Source organism: Vombatus ursinus, unplaced genomic scaffold (assembly GCF_900497805.2).
Source record: "Vombatus ursinus unplaced genomic scaffold, bare-nosed wombat genome assembly UNPS02000749.1, whole genome shotgun sequence".
NCBI classification, from domain to species: domain Eukaryota; kingdom Metazoa; phylum Chordata; class Mammalia; order Diprotodontia; family Vombatidae; genus Vombatus; species Vombatus ursinus.
The window spans coordinates 5212789-5226914 of record NW_020940527.1 but is presented as its reverse complement, the minus strand read 5'-3'; the positions used below and the strand labels follow the sequence as shown (position 1 = coordinate 5226914).

At 36.4% G+C, this 14126-nt stretch overlaps 1 protein-coding gene across 2 annotated transcripts in view; it reads right to left on the bottom strand.

Annotated features, from left to right (window-relative positions):
- Window positions 1–14126, bottom strand: part of ADK (adenosine kinase) — a 609732-nt gene that overhangs the window by 260517 nt on the left and 335089 nt on the right. For both annotated transcript variants that reach the window (XM_027858815.1, XM_027858823.1), the window contains exons 5-6: window positions 13276–13448; window positions 7257–7365 (exon numbers count right to left, since the gene is read on the bottom strand). In XM_027858815.1, coding sequence (XP_027714616.1) covers window positions 7257–7365; window positions 13276–13448 — 282 coding nt within the window. The remainder of the gene's footprint in view (window positions 1–7256; window positions 7366–13275; window positions 13449–14126) is intronic.

The following is a 14126-nucleotide window of genomic DNA, read 5'->3' as shown; positions in this document are numbered from 1 at the left end:
TTCTCCCACTCAGGACTCCTAAAGCACATGCCTGACCAGGCCACCCCAGTACTCAATAAATTCAAATGGCTACCTGTTAACCTCCAGGATAAAATATAAATGCCTATTTGGCATTAAAAGCCCTTCACATTCTAGTCACTGACTACCTTTCCAGGCTTTACCTCCTGTGCAGTCTATGATAAAGTCATACTGGTCTACCTGCTCTAACTTGCACATGACATTCTATCTTTTGTCCCTGTGCATTGTACTGGCTGCTCCCATGCTTGGAATGTCCTTCCTATTTCTGTCTCTTAGGTTCCCTGTTGTTGTTTAAGACTTAGCTCAAATGCCACCTTCTCCAAGAGACTTTTCCGAGTCCCTCTCTCTCCCCACTTAGTATCTTTTCAGAGGTTACCTTCTGACTACTCTTTCTCTCTCTCTCTATATATATATGCACACGTGTGTGTGTGTGTATTACACGCACCCAGTTATTTTCACATTTATCTCCCCCATTAAAAATGTGAGCTCCTTAAAGACAGGGATTGTGTTTGCCTTTCTTTGTAATCCCAGTGCTCAGCACAGTGCCTGGCACACAGTAAACACTTGATAAATGCTTATGGACTGAACGACGTGTCTTAGATATGTAACCCTCCACAAGAATGGTAGTTATATGGAAATTAACACGACATGTCAGAAATGGGTGGCTGGTTTTCTCATAAGTATGGCTTTACAAGAGTGGCAGGTTTGGGGATTGCTGTCAGGACACGATAATTTAAAATACCCCAGAGTACACTGAGTGTTATGGAGGCATCTGTGTAACCCATAGCAGTTAGTGGACATTCCCATTCCCGCCAGTCTCCACATATAACATTGCTAAGTTTCCTACAAAATATTGCAACATGCCAGCTCATTGGAGTATATGACTATATTGTATACCTTAAAATTTAACCACTACAGAAAAAATATTATAATAAAAGTGACTTCATGACTCATCTATCTAAGTAGGATATTGAACAAAAGGCCCTTATTTATAGTCATTTTGTTAAAAAAAATTGTCAATAAAAATTTTTAAAAAACCCCAAAAAACCCTGAATTGTATTCTGGATCTGATTTTTATTTAAACAGTATTATATACTCCTGATATTAAGCTTCCATTATGTGGAATCATGTTCAGACTATCCATTGTATCCACTATCCCACTCCAAAATATTTCTGCTTGGATACCTATCCTAAGACACTAAGCTTCCTATCCTCAGATATTAAGTTTCTCTTATGGTAGCAAGATTGCATGAGGTCTTTTGGCTGGTTTTTTTTTGTTTTTTGGGGTTTTGTTTTTTTTTAAACCAAGTAACTTTGGACCAAGTGATAAAGATCTGAATGCATATTACATGTACTCTTTAAGTGATTCCAGAAACTCAAGAAAGTTCATCCTCTCCTCTTTCCACCCCAATTATGGCAGTCAGTTGAATTGAATCTGCTCTGAAAGTTGGCTCTCAAGAACTGGATCTCACAGATGAGAGGATATGATAGTATACTCAATGTTATGTAAATGACTACTTTTGCATCATGCAAGATGTTAAGTCTACTTTTGAATAACTTGGTTTCTCATAATACCAACTATAGACATTCTTCAACCAGTGCATTAAAGATATTTCTGCTGTTTTGAGGTTTGTGAGGAAACAGGGTTTAGAACCAACCTCACTTTCAATCATCTTGCCTTTTCCAGGGCTCCTTTGGCATCCTCATTGTTGGAACCATGTTGTGTGGGTTACCTCTCTCTGAGAAATGATGAAAGAGTCAATGTCTTTGCTTTTATCCATTTCCCATTTTTTAGTTGCAACAGTTTGCTGAAACATACCACGTGGAAATTTTTATAATTATATTCATTTTAATCTTTATCTTTTGTTCTTATATAAATTTCAACATTAACTTTCTCCAATCAATGACTTCAATTGCTTCCTGAGAGATGATTCTCAACTCCCAAGACAATAAGCAATTCTGTCTAGGCTGTGAGGACATAGTAAACTTAATTTTTTATGACTGTGTTGGGTGTCTACCATACGCAATACCTCCTAATTCTCTTTATTAAGAAAATATTTATCATATAGAAGCCCAAGTGACTAATGTTCTCTTTGTTTCAAACTTTATTTTTTTCAAGCATTTTTTTTTTTTGCCACCCTCTGAAGTCAGAGGGCAGAGAAGTCACCTAGAATCAATGGACTTATCTTAAAAGATTTTGTTTTTGATAGAATTTCTTTCTTTCCTTTATCTTCTGCAATAGATGTTAGTGCACAAGCCATAAATGCTTTTGCGGCCACCAGTCTGTTTATGTTCATCATGAGCACAGGAAGTGAAAGTGACCAACCATTCAATAAAATGATGCCTTCAGGCACAAGATAGAACCAATTCTATCAAATTCTTTCTTTGTTTCTCCAAGATGAATTTCAAATCTTGTCATTTTGACCTGTGCATCACCTGTCTCTGTCCCCTTCCCTCCACTTGCATGGTGACTACTCTGGTTCAGTCGTTCGTTACTGATTCCTGAACCATTACAACAGACTCCTAATCGGTCTCCTTGCTCCAAGTCTTAACTTTCTCTAATCCATACTCCACTGCAGATGCTAAACTGATATTTCTTAGATACAGTCTGACCATAATACTTAATCTGCTCAAGAAGCTTCGGGGGCTCAATACTACCTGTAGGATAAAATGCAAACTGTGCTATTTGGCATTTAAAGTCCTTCATTATCTGGAGTCACTCCCACTTTCTAGACTCACTTCTCATTATTCTGCTTCACACATTCTATGTTCAAGCCAAAATGGGCTACCTGACACATTACATCTCCAGCCTCTGCGACTCCATTACTACCATTTCCAAACCATACTCCCAGAGACCATAGCCCGGAGAAGCTAAAACACTCAGATCTGGAACATGCCCTGGGGCCATGTTATCCTTTTTGGTAAGAACCCACTAGATTTAGCTTTATACTATGTACCTGCTCTCTCCTAACCCCCTTCTGCCTATAGTTTTAAGAACACTAATCAAATCAACATTATCACTGTTTCTAAAAAGGGAGTGTCAATTACAATATGGCTCCATTCAACATTCCAGTGATTTACCAGATACTCCTTTCCCCTATGTCCACTCCCTCCATAAGTTTCCCTCCTCCCTCTCATTTGTTTTACTTAATTTGTGTGTATTTTGTTTTTAATTATATATGTTGCTCCTCCCTGCCACACCAACCTTCAAATAAGATGTACTTGAGGGTAACCCCTACAAAGTTTCTAGCACCATGAGAGGTGTTCAATAAATGCTTTTCAAATAAAACTGAATGGCCAGTTTTCAGCCAACCAGCATAAACTTGGAGAAAACTCCATGATGTGATGAAGCATCACAGTCACATGTTTTTGGAAGGCTGATATATCATGTGTATGATTTCTTAATATTCAACTAAAGCAACTAATTCTAAGAATTATCCATTGCCTGCAACACACTCTCGTTAAAAAGCCCAAATCAAATACCACTAACATAGAGAACTGATTAGAAGAACTCTAAGATTACAAAGAAAGAAGAGAATTCTACACTGGATCAGCCTGTCACCTCTTAGCAGCATCCTCTCAATCCCCCTTGCACTAACACTAACGACCATTTCTTCCTAAAGTTATGCTCACTTCCTCTTCCTTGACTACTAACCATTCCATCTAAACTTCTTCTAAATCTGTGGCCTGATACAAGAAGAACTGTGGTGCCCAATCTACCCATGTAAGCATTATGTGGCTCCTTCCAAAACTCCTCTTCCTCCCAAAAGATGAGAATTCCAACTCACATATGAACTGTAGTTACATGTAAAAACTCATCCATGGTCATTTTAGGCTTTGAAGGTAAGAATCAAGGTGTAAATATGCCAAATTGGGAACTGATGCTGCACAGCAAAAAGAGATCAACCTCACAGATGGTTGGAGTTGAGTCATATGATAGGGGATATCTTGAGGCAAGGTAAGGAAAGAAGGCTGCAGCAGGAAAAGTTCTCAGAGGAAGAAAGTTACTGAGAGAGAGAGAGATGGTGAGTAAATAAAGGATACTAAGGGAATAATGGAAAATCTGAAAGTTTTAGTCTGAACAGAATAACCACAGAACAAATAAACCAAACTGCTGTTGAAAACGGGTTTCTTTGGTTGTTTTTCTTTTCTTCCCCCAAAGGAGAGTCATGTCTTCTTCACAGTTTTCTTCTTCAAAGTCCATGACAGAAAAAAAAAATCCCTACTTATGTGGTAGCTCAACAGCACTATCAATGCAGGCACAACTGCTCTAGAAACAATTCTATGTTGTACTTGAGAGGGAAAGAAGTAGGTGCATGACAGAGCTCTCCAGTGTAAAGAATCTGGCACTTAACTGCTTAATAGAATTAAACAGGATTTCCTTCCCATGAAGACTAAGAACGCCTACATCCTAACACCTTTATTTAAATCATCATTATGTACTTTTTGCCACACTCAGTTTTCAATTTAATAGTACCCACATACAAATTTTGTAAATAAGATTTCACAAAAACAGAGTGTTAAATTCTTCAGTAGAACTCAGTCTCTTGAGTATATTCTAAATCTCTGGTCTTTACAATAGTTTATATGGAACATGCATAATGGACAAATGGATTGTGTTTAAAACATTAACTGAAAGTCTGTTGTTTGGGATTCTGAACGTATTTTCCAAAAGGGGAAAAATTTAATAGTGGTTAGGTCTCCCAGGATAAACCCACAAAAGCTGATTTTATCTCTAACATCACTATTATATTCTGTTGGTGAAAGAGTATTAGACAAAACAATTACAATACTAGTAATTAAACACAATAAAGATAAATTGTAACAGTTTTCTAATTTACCTTAAGTGTTGCTGCTTGAGAAAAAAAGTTTCACTGGAGCAAGAACAGTAAGAAGGGATCTACAGGAGGAGAAGGAAGAGGAGGAACATGGAAATGGAGATTTTGAAAGGCAGATTTCTCAGTACTTTCAAGGTCTTTTGAGATTATTGGTACTGGGTTCTTTAACATGTTTGATTTCCTTTTATGCTTGTCCTTTTCCTTGACATGGGTTTGTCAAGACTCCTTTGTCACACTAGGGTCACTTATACTTTGCACACAAGGAGAACAGAGATGGATAAAGGGACAAGGGAAAAAATGATTTTCTTCAGTTAATAGGGAACAAGTTGGAAGAGAAAGTCTTGAAGATAATATCTACATAGTTGTGGATAAAGAAATCACACAAAGTAGAAATAACTGAGCCATGAGTGGCAAAAGACAGGAGATAAGGAGAGAACCATAAAAGGGACATAAGAGACACGAGGGAAAGTGGGATCAGGCTGGCCTCTCCTCAGGAACCTGGCTGTCAAATCAGGTTTGACAAGATCAAATCAGTTTAAGTAATAAGTACCCTCTGATTAAAAGGTAGAGTGAAGAGTTCCTCCCAATGCCTCCACTCAAAGAGGGCATATTTCTGACCTGGTTGTATTTCTTGAGATTTTTCCATTACACCCACATACCTCATACCTGCCCTCGCCATCCCCCTTTTCAGTCTCCTTGTGTACATCATTTCCCCCTATTAAGTTGTAAACTTTTAGAGGATAGGGAAGGTCTTTCTTTTCCAATTTGTGTCCCCAGCACTTAGCATACTGCCTTTGCACACAGTAGGTGCTTAATATTTATTGACTGCCTGGCCACCAGGCAATATGGACAGTTTCTTTATTACTATGTACAAAGAGTTTTATGGGATTAGAAGATAGTTATAACATGAGGGCAGGGAAGGAGTGTTGAACTATCTCTTTGTATGAAAACTCATAAAGCTGAAAAATTAAAATACAGGGAACTCTAATTGTCTTAGAAACACTGCTATTTTGGCATACAAAAAAACTGTCATACGTCTTAACTTATTGTAAGCAGTCTAGTATAGATCACAACAAACTTCAAACCCCAGGGTTTGTTGGTTTTTGAAAAATAAAAATCCATAAATGAAATAAAACCTCTTGATGGCATTTTAGCCCCCACAGGAAAGGGCTACAAAATCATCAGTTCAGACCGAAACTAAATTCAACAACAAAGGTATCATTGTTTGAAAATGAAAACCTGAGACTATTTACAGAAACAAATTAAAAGTTAAAATAATTCTGGGGAAAAAACAAATTAAAAGAAAAACCATGAATTCCTGAAATGTTTTTTCAAACATGTGGCAGGAGCTGTGGGATGCCTCTCCTTTGTACAACCTTCAGTGTTAATATTTGTTTGACAGTTAAAAAGGGGCAGTCTCTACTCTACACAAGAATCAATAACAGCCATGTAAAGCCTACAGCACTGCACACTAACAGACTGGAGGAGACATTAACACTAGCTGAAAGAAATGACTATATTTTCAATGAATGTGTTCCTACTGGATAATCAATTTTTTACACTTTTTTGCCAGCAGTTCCCACACAGTTCAGGTAGAAGAATGGCAGCATCTGTCATACTAGAACCACAGATTATATGCACATTATGGGTTTGTAATCTTTCATAGAAGCTTCTATTTAATTACTAATTGTGATCAACTACAAATACCTCGCACTGACATGGAAACAAATTCTCATTTTACCCAGAATTTGAACAACACCAAAGGAGTAGTGGATTAATTCAGAAGGATTTTTTTCAAGTAAAAAAAAAATCCACTTTTAGAAATTAACTTTTTTTCTTTTACATAGTGTATGGCCCAAAAGATTTAATAATTCAAAGCATAGCCTCCTTCCCTGCCCAGATCCAAGACTCTTGTCATGATCAATGTTACTGAAATATTGAATTATAAGGTGTCATGGTAATTACTATGGAATAAATAGCAATTAAGATTTTTCAGGCAAATAAGCTCAAATTGTTTGCAATGAATAATTATGCTAATAATGTTTTTCTACATAATCCGGGCATCCTTCACAACAATTTGCCTTAAAAATGTGAAATGTAAATTTGCTGAACAAATATTACAAGAGCTCTTAAGAAAAAGGTTGGCTTAATAAGGCATCCTGTGCTCAGTCTAAGCAAGTTATCTGTCTAGAATGGATCCAAACAGATGGAAACCAAAAAACAGACAACACAAACATACAATGGTTACATTTTCCCTCAATATTTGCAAAAGTGATATTACCATGTTTTGACTTGAGATTTGCAGCTTACATTTAGCAAATTATTTAACCTGTACAACAGGTGACAACCACGATTTGTAATGTCAATAAGTACCACAAATATAAAGTAATCCATACTTACTGCTATGTAATAAACTTTGGCTTTTTCTACCAACTTCCAGTTTTTTTCCAAGTCAAGATGTTTTTCCTTTTTATAACAATTGGCGGCAGCAAGATTTGCAACAAGGGACCTAAAAAAACAAGCATAAACAGGTATGCTTGCTATTGGAGAAACTGGTTGTATACTTTTGTAGACCATTGATTCCCAATATTCTGTGGGTTGTTCATTTTGATTCAAACATGAGCATAAGGTTCATTTTCTCTTGAGGACTTAAGTGAGATTGTCAAGTCACAAAGTATATTTAGGACATTCATCAGGATAAGAAATCCTTATTCTCTAGAAACTTAAAACTACTAACTTAAAATGCTGAGAAATAGAAAATGAAAAGCATTGTTGGGCAATTTGAAACGTATGACTGACACATTTTAAAAGGTTAAAATTCACCTAAAAAGAAAAGAACATATTGGAATGTTAATGTGCAAACGCGGATGATGAAAAGCTTAATCCTAATTCTGCAAAAATGTCTTTGTTTATAAAACATTTACAGATAGACTGTATTTTGTATATTTATCCAAATGCTCTAAAAATCAAACCTAGGATTAATTTCATATTCTAACACATGTCTTCACTACATACTCTACAGTTACTATGGGGAATTAATTTGCAAAACATTACATTTTAAGGGCTGGAATCAATTAAAATTAGTTTCCACAGCTGCCAAGCCCCTGGGCTTCTCTGGTGTTACAGCTGGAAAACCTAAGTACAACTCAGCAGCTCAGATTTTGCCCAAACTATTATAGCGACCTTTTAATTATTGACCAATGATCAAACCAGACAGAATAAAATTATATTTTATATTGTCATTAAATAAAATTGATTATATGTTTTTTAAAGTCCACTGGTTCATACAATGACCTTCTTTCCATTTCTAACATAGAATTACATAAGGGAAATGAAACAGACAAAGAAGAATGTGATTTTTATTTCTTTTTCAAGTAAAAAGGTAATTGTCTTGGCACTTGTCAATCTAGGCTGTTCTATATAGTTCTTTGTAAAAAAAAATTGAATTTATTTCAATAAATTTATTTCAACTCATTCATCCACCAGTTTATTATAGATCTCTCTCTCTCTCTTTCTGTTTTAGTATCCTATAGCCCCAAATGTAATTATTTTTAGCCTAGAAAAAATTTGCTCCTTGCCCATAATCTTTTCACAATTATACATTACGAGGTATTGTATATATATTTAAAAAAAGGCTCATAAATGCTGAAGGATAAAGACATAGTACAGTACTTAACTATTTTTCCAGAGAAACCAAAGTTAGTGGGAGTAGCTTTAGACTAATTCTTCTAAAGAAAGATGGAGGGGTAGCTAGGTGGAACAGCGGATAGAGCACTGGCCCTGGAGTTAGGAAGACCTGAGTTCAAATGCAGCCTCAGACACTTGACACTTCCTAGTTGCATGACCCTGGGCAAGTCACTCAATCCCGATTGCCTCACCCTGCCTCCCCACAAAGGAAAGTTGGTTGCTCAGCCTCCATGCCCTCTGATCATAACCATAATAACACCATTCCGCTTTTGTTATATAAAACAAATATCATAATGTATATCATAAGGAACATAAATAACACAAATATTTTAAAAATATATTAGAAATGTTATTTCTATCTAAGTGTCAATACCAGAGCGTTTCTCACTTTAAAAATGCACCATTTATATAAAAAAAATGGTATGGTTTGGAGAAATATCATTTCTGGAGCATGAACAGAAATCGTGTCAATTCGGTGGAGGTAGAGAATTACAAACAGAAACCTTCACAAACACAACTGTAAAGCCATATTGGTCTTCTACAGATGTTACATTTCATTTGGACGGAAAGCATGAAGAACAAGAGGGATGGATAAGGAAGCACCAACCACTCTTAAAAAGTGAACTCCAGGAAAGGCTTCTATGTTTGAGATCAACATCATCAACATTAGAACTAATTATGTGTGAAATGACTCCAGTTCTCCAGCATAGAAAATTGATTCCACTATTCAATAAATGAGTATTCACTATAGATATCATTTTAACAAATCATAACTGAATGAATGAAGAAGAATTTAAAGAAAAAAGAGGCCTAAGATGAAAGGATCTTAAACTTTTATTAGCTCAGACCATATGACTTCTAAAGAGACCTGTGTTTTACCACTTTAGAATGAGTATAAAACTGGTCTTGGGGAACACTTGAGAATCCTTGTTCATGATTCTTGGTTCAAAGATTTAGGGCTGGAAGTTATTCGATGATCTCATTTTACAAATAAGGAAACAGAGGCAGAGATGTTAAGTGTCTTAAGCAAGTCTACACAAGTGGAAAAGCCAGAATTCTAGTCAAGTTCTTCTGATTCCAAATCCAGCATGACTACTGACCTACTAACATTCTTGGGTGTTCCCAACTGTTGGCTCTGCATGTATACATTTCAAAAGATCTATGATCTCAATGTGGGAGTTGCTTTGATTGCAAGCCATTCGTGTCTTTTCATTGTGTCTCAATTTTCTCTTTTTCCAAATATCTTCAATACAATCTGCCCAAAGAGTCAGAGATCTTTCTCTGCAACTCTTTACACCATTCATGAGCACCAATTTTGTTGTTCTTCACTTTCACCATATGAGTAGCCCACTTAATAATAACAATCAAATTTATATAGTGCTTTAAGGTTTGTGAAGCACATTAGAAATGTTATCTCATTTCACACTCACAATATCCTGAGAAACGGGTGATATCATCACTCCCATTTTATAAATTAAGAAAATGAGGCAGGCAAAGAAAAGTGCCTTGCTTAAGGTCGAATAGTTAGTGAAGTATCTGAGGCAGAATTTGAACTCAGCTCTTCCTATCTCACCTAGCTGCCTCTGCACAGGAAAAATCAAACAGTTTTTAGTGTTTACTTTACTTCTTTCTCTAATATTCCAAATTGTGTCTTTACCTACTGTTACATGTGTCTACCATGTGCTTAATATTTGTGAATTCACATCCAACTACCTGCACATCTGTGCAAATCTGTGACTCCTAGGAAAATAAAGTAGGTTATCTTAAGCAACTCATTTTGCCTCTCTAGGACTCAGATTCCACAAATATAAAACGAAAGGCTTGGCAAAGAGTATCTCCACTAGAGTCCAAAATTCTATGATTATCTGATTAAATAACTCACTGATGCCTGAAGTTCCTAGAGGACAGTAAAGGAAGGCAAGAAAGGGCATGATCTGAAATAAGAGGGGAGAAAAAGAAAAGGAGAAAAAATAGTGGGAAAAAGACAGAAATGCATAGAATGATAAGAGAATAGAAGACGCATAAAAGAAAATAATGAGAAACTACTTTCTAGGAAAAGGTTTTATAAGACCATTTAGCTGGCAAATTTATTAGTGCTCTTGAAATCACACAACGAAGTCTTTATAAAAGAGATCTCGTATCAGTATTTTAAATAGTGTATTTCAAGAAATACATTCAGGAATCCAAATATGAATTTTGAGTAAGTTTTGCTACTGACATTCAAAGAGACTTTGGAAATTGTTTTTTAACATAAAACCAACATTTTAAAATTGTAGAACTATGAAAGATTAGCACGGAGATTTTTACTAGAGAAAAGAGATAGAGGAAGTAGATATAGATCTCTTGTAAGGAGGATAAATATTAAGTGAAGAAAAAGGACTGGCTAGAAAAATTTTGTTCCAAAACATGAAAGATCTCTAATGTCTCTCCTAGATGTAGCATTCTATACATTTCTGTCCCTAAAAATATTATTTATTCATGTCATTGAGGAAATGAATATTCACTGAATTCCTCAGCTATCCTCAGGACTTGTCCTAGATGTTCTATGCTGAAGGAACCCAAAAGGAGATAAGGTTTCTACCTGTCAGGATTCAAATCCAAGAGAACAGGAAAGGCTCATAAGGACATAAGTCCTTATGACTTATGAGACAAAGTCTCATAAGGAGACAAGACCTTATGACATAGTCATTATTATTCAATCATTTATGTTCTAGTGCCCAAGAACCCAGGCAACTCAAGGTACAACCTGAATCCACGAGACTTTTTTTTTTTATGAGCCTGCCTACTTAAGCATCTTGGCAATAACATGATAATCAAATGACAACTAATTACCTTCTAGCTGTCTGGAATGAGAGGCACAGCAATTTGTCCCTTTCCCCCTGAGCCTGAAGCAGAATAGGTCTCAGGAAACTGAGGCCCCTAATGAGTCATGTGGTTGGATGGAAGAGGCAGCTCTCTGTTATTCAAAGAGAAGACTTCCTTGTACCTAAAAGAGAGCTGGGGTGAGGGCAAACTGACCTGGCAAAGAGCTTTCAATGCAGGATGTGTGTTGTTGCCTACATTCTTCAGGGGGAGGAACTGAAGAGTTGCACAGATAATCAAGCAGGTGAACTAATTAAACTCCAAAAATTGGCTGAGACTTAAGGATAGTCAGGAGGGATCTGTACTCTGGGCTTTCTCAATCGGAGAATCACAAAATTTGGGAATCAGAACTGACCTCAGTGGCCACCTGTCTAACTTATTCAGAAAAAGAATCTTGAATATAATTATTTTCTCTTTTTCTGCCTTTTCTCTTTTCTGCAGGAGCAAAGAGCTGCTCTATTCTTTACTTCATCTGTAGGGAGGCTCTATCTAGACCAAAACATGAGGGCAAATAGCCTTCTAAGGGCTCTTTCCCTCTCTATCTTCTCTTGGAAAATTAGGGAACAGTTCTGTAGAGGAGGGGAATGGGGTACCCTTCGAGGACACATTTGCATGTAAAAAAACAGGAAGCTAATTCTGCCTTTCCCTGTGCTAAGAATCAGGATGGCTGCAATGGCTTTGTATCACATTAGAACCAACTGGGTTCAGGAAAGCTAATACAATTTCATTTTCTTTACAGGAATGGTTGTTATGTTTTATATAATTAGTGTAACTATTAAGAATTACATTAAAATTTATAGCAACTATTTTTATAGATTTATATATTTTAGATTATTAGAAATTTCTCCACATATTCATGTACTTGAAAATCCTCATTAGTTGCCTCTCTGTCTCAAATGAAATTGTTAATCTATTAAGATGGGTTTAGCCTGCCAAGGATGATGATGCCCATTGGTGAAAATATCCCCAAATGAAGAAAGCTCTCTAATTTAATAGATTTAGTAGAGAAATCAGAAACCAGAGCCATATGTATAATATTGGAGAGGAAGGAAAATGGTCACAGAATTTTTGGTTTGTTTTTTAAAGAACTCATGAACTGGTCTAAGAATACCACGTACAACAAAGTACTCTGAACCCTAAAAATGACACCACCAAAAGAGAAATTTCAACCTGTCAGCAAATAGAGCTCATTACAATGTTTTCTGTGTCTACACACAAACTTGCTTCCTTTTCTCCTCTGCCTTTTGAAAAGCTTCCTTCAAGACTCACTTTAAGCCTCTTGTAGGAGGCATTTACTGGTTCCCCTTCCCTCAGCTGCTGTCTTCTCACTGGGGATATCTCCATTTACTCTACATGGAACTTACACATATCTATTTATGTGCATACTGTCTCCCTCATTACAAGTTCCCAGAGGGCAGTAAATTATTTTTCTTTAATAACCTCAGAGTCACTCATACATAGTCATTGCTTTAAAAAAGTTTTTTGGTTGAATATTTGTTGCTTAGTCATTTTCAGTCATGTCCGACTCTCCATGACTCCATTTTTGGGTTTTCCTGGCAAAGATACTGGACTGGTTTGCCATTTCCTTCTCCAGCTCATTTTACATATGAGGAAACTGAGGCAAACAAGGTTAAGTGATTTTCCCAAAGTCACACAACTAGCAAGTGTCTGAGGCTGGATTTGAACTCACGAAAATAAATCTACCTAAATGCAAGCTCAGTGCTCTATCCACTGGGTCAATAATTGCTACCAATAATTGCTACCCAATAATACTGAAAGGTCAGAAACATAGAATTCCAATTCCAAATTTTAACTTCTCTCTTGTCAACATTTGTCTCACTAACTCTTTTCACAAGAAATCTGGTCTAACCTATTGTCACCGGTGATGCAGGCGGCACAAGTTCCCGTAGGCTGCTCATTCTGTTCGTAGTAATGCGCGTCCACATGGGCTTCTGCAGCTTTCTTCTTCAGGATCTCACCAAATTTATCCATGCCAATGCAGCCAAAGAATGTTGCTGCTTTCAATGGTCGCTGAATCATCCACTGAAAACAAAAACACAAGAAATTACATACTTACATTGGTGAAGCTTCTCTTTGAGTGTCGGCAGGGTGGTGTCAAAGAACTATCTGCAGGTGCTTTCCAAGCTGTCAGAAACAGAACCTAAGTATTCCTTCTCATGATTCCATTCAAAATTTCTCATCTTAAAATAATATCAAGTATTTACATATAACTTTCAGGTGTGAAAAGCGGTTCATACAGAGAATTTCCCTTGACCTTGACAACAACCCTATGAGGTTGGTGCTAATGATAATCCTCATTTTTCTAATGAGAAAACTGAAACTGAAGGAGTTAAATAATTTGGCTTAGAGTGACACAGCTAGTAAGTATCTGAGGGAGGAATCCAACTCAGATTTTCCTGACTCCAATTCTAAAGCTCCTATCATTTGTTAATATATGTGACTGTGTCTTGAGTATGACTATTTTTAATTTATGCAACTCACTGGAATAACAAGCACCTCTCTGGGACTCAGTTTCTATATCTATATATATCTATATATCTATATATATATCTATATATATATATGAAAAAGGAAGAGATGAACTCTAATTTTATTTCAATTAAATCTGACATTCATTGAATGCCTAAGTGATAATATAAGGGACAGTCTTATGGATACTGGATTTAGCCTCAGGCAACTTGGGTTTGAACCCTACCTGCC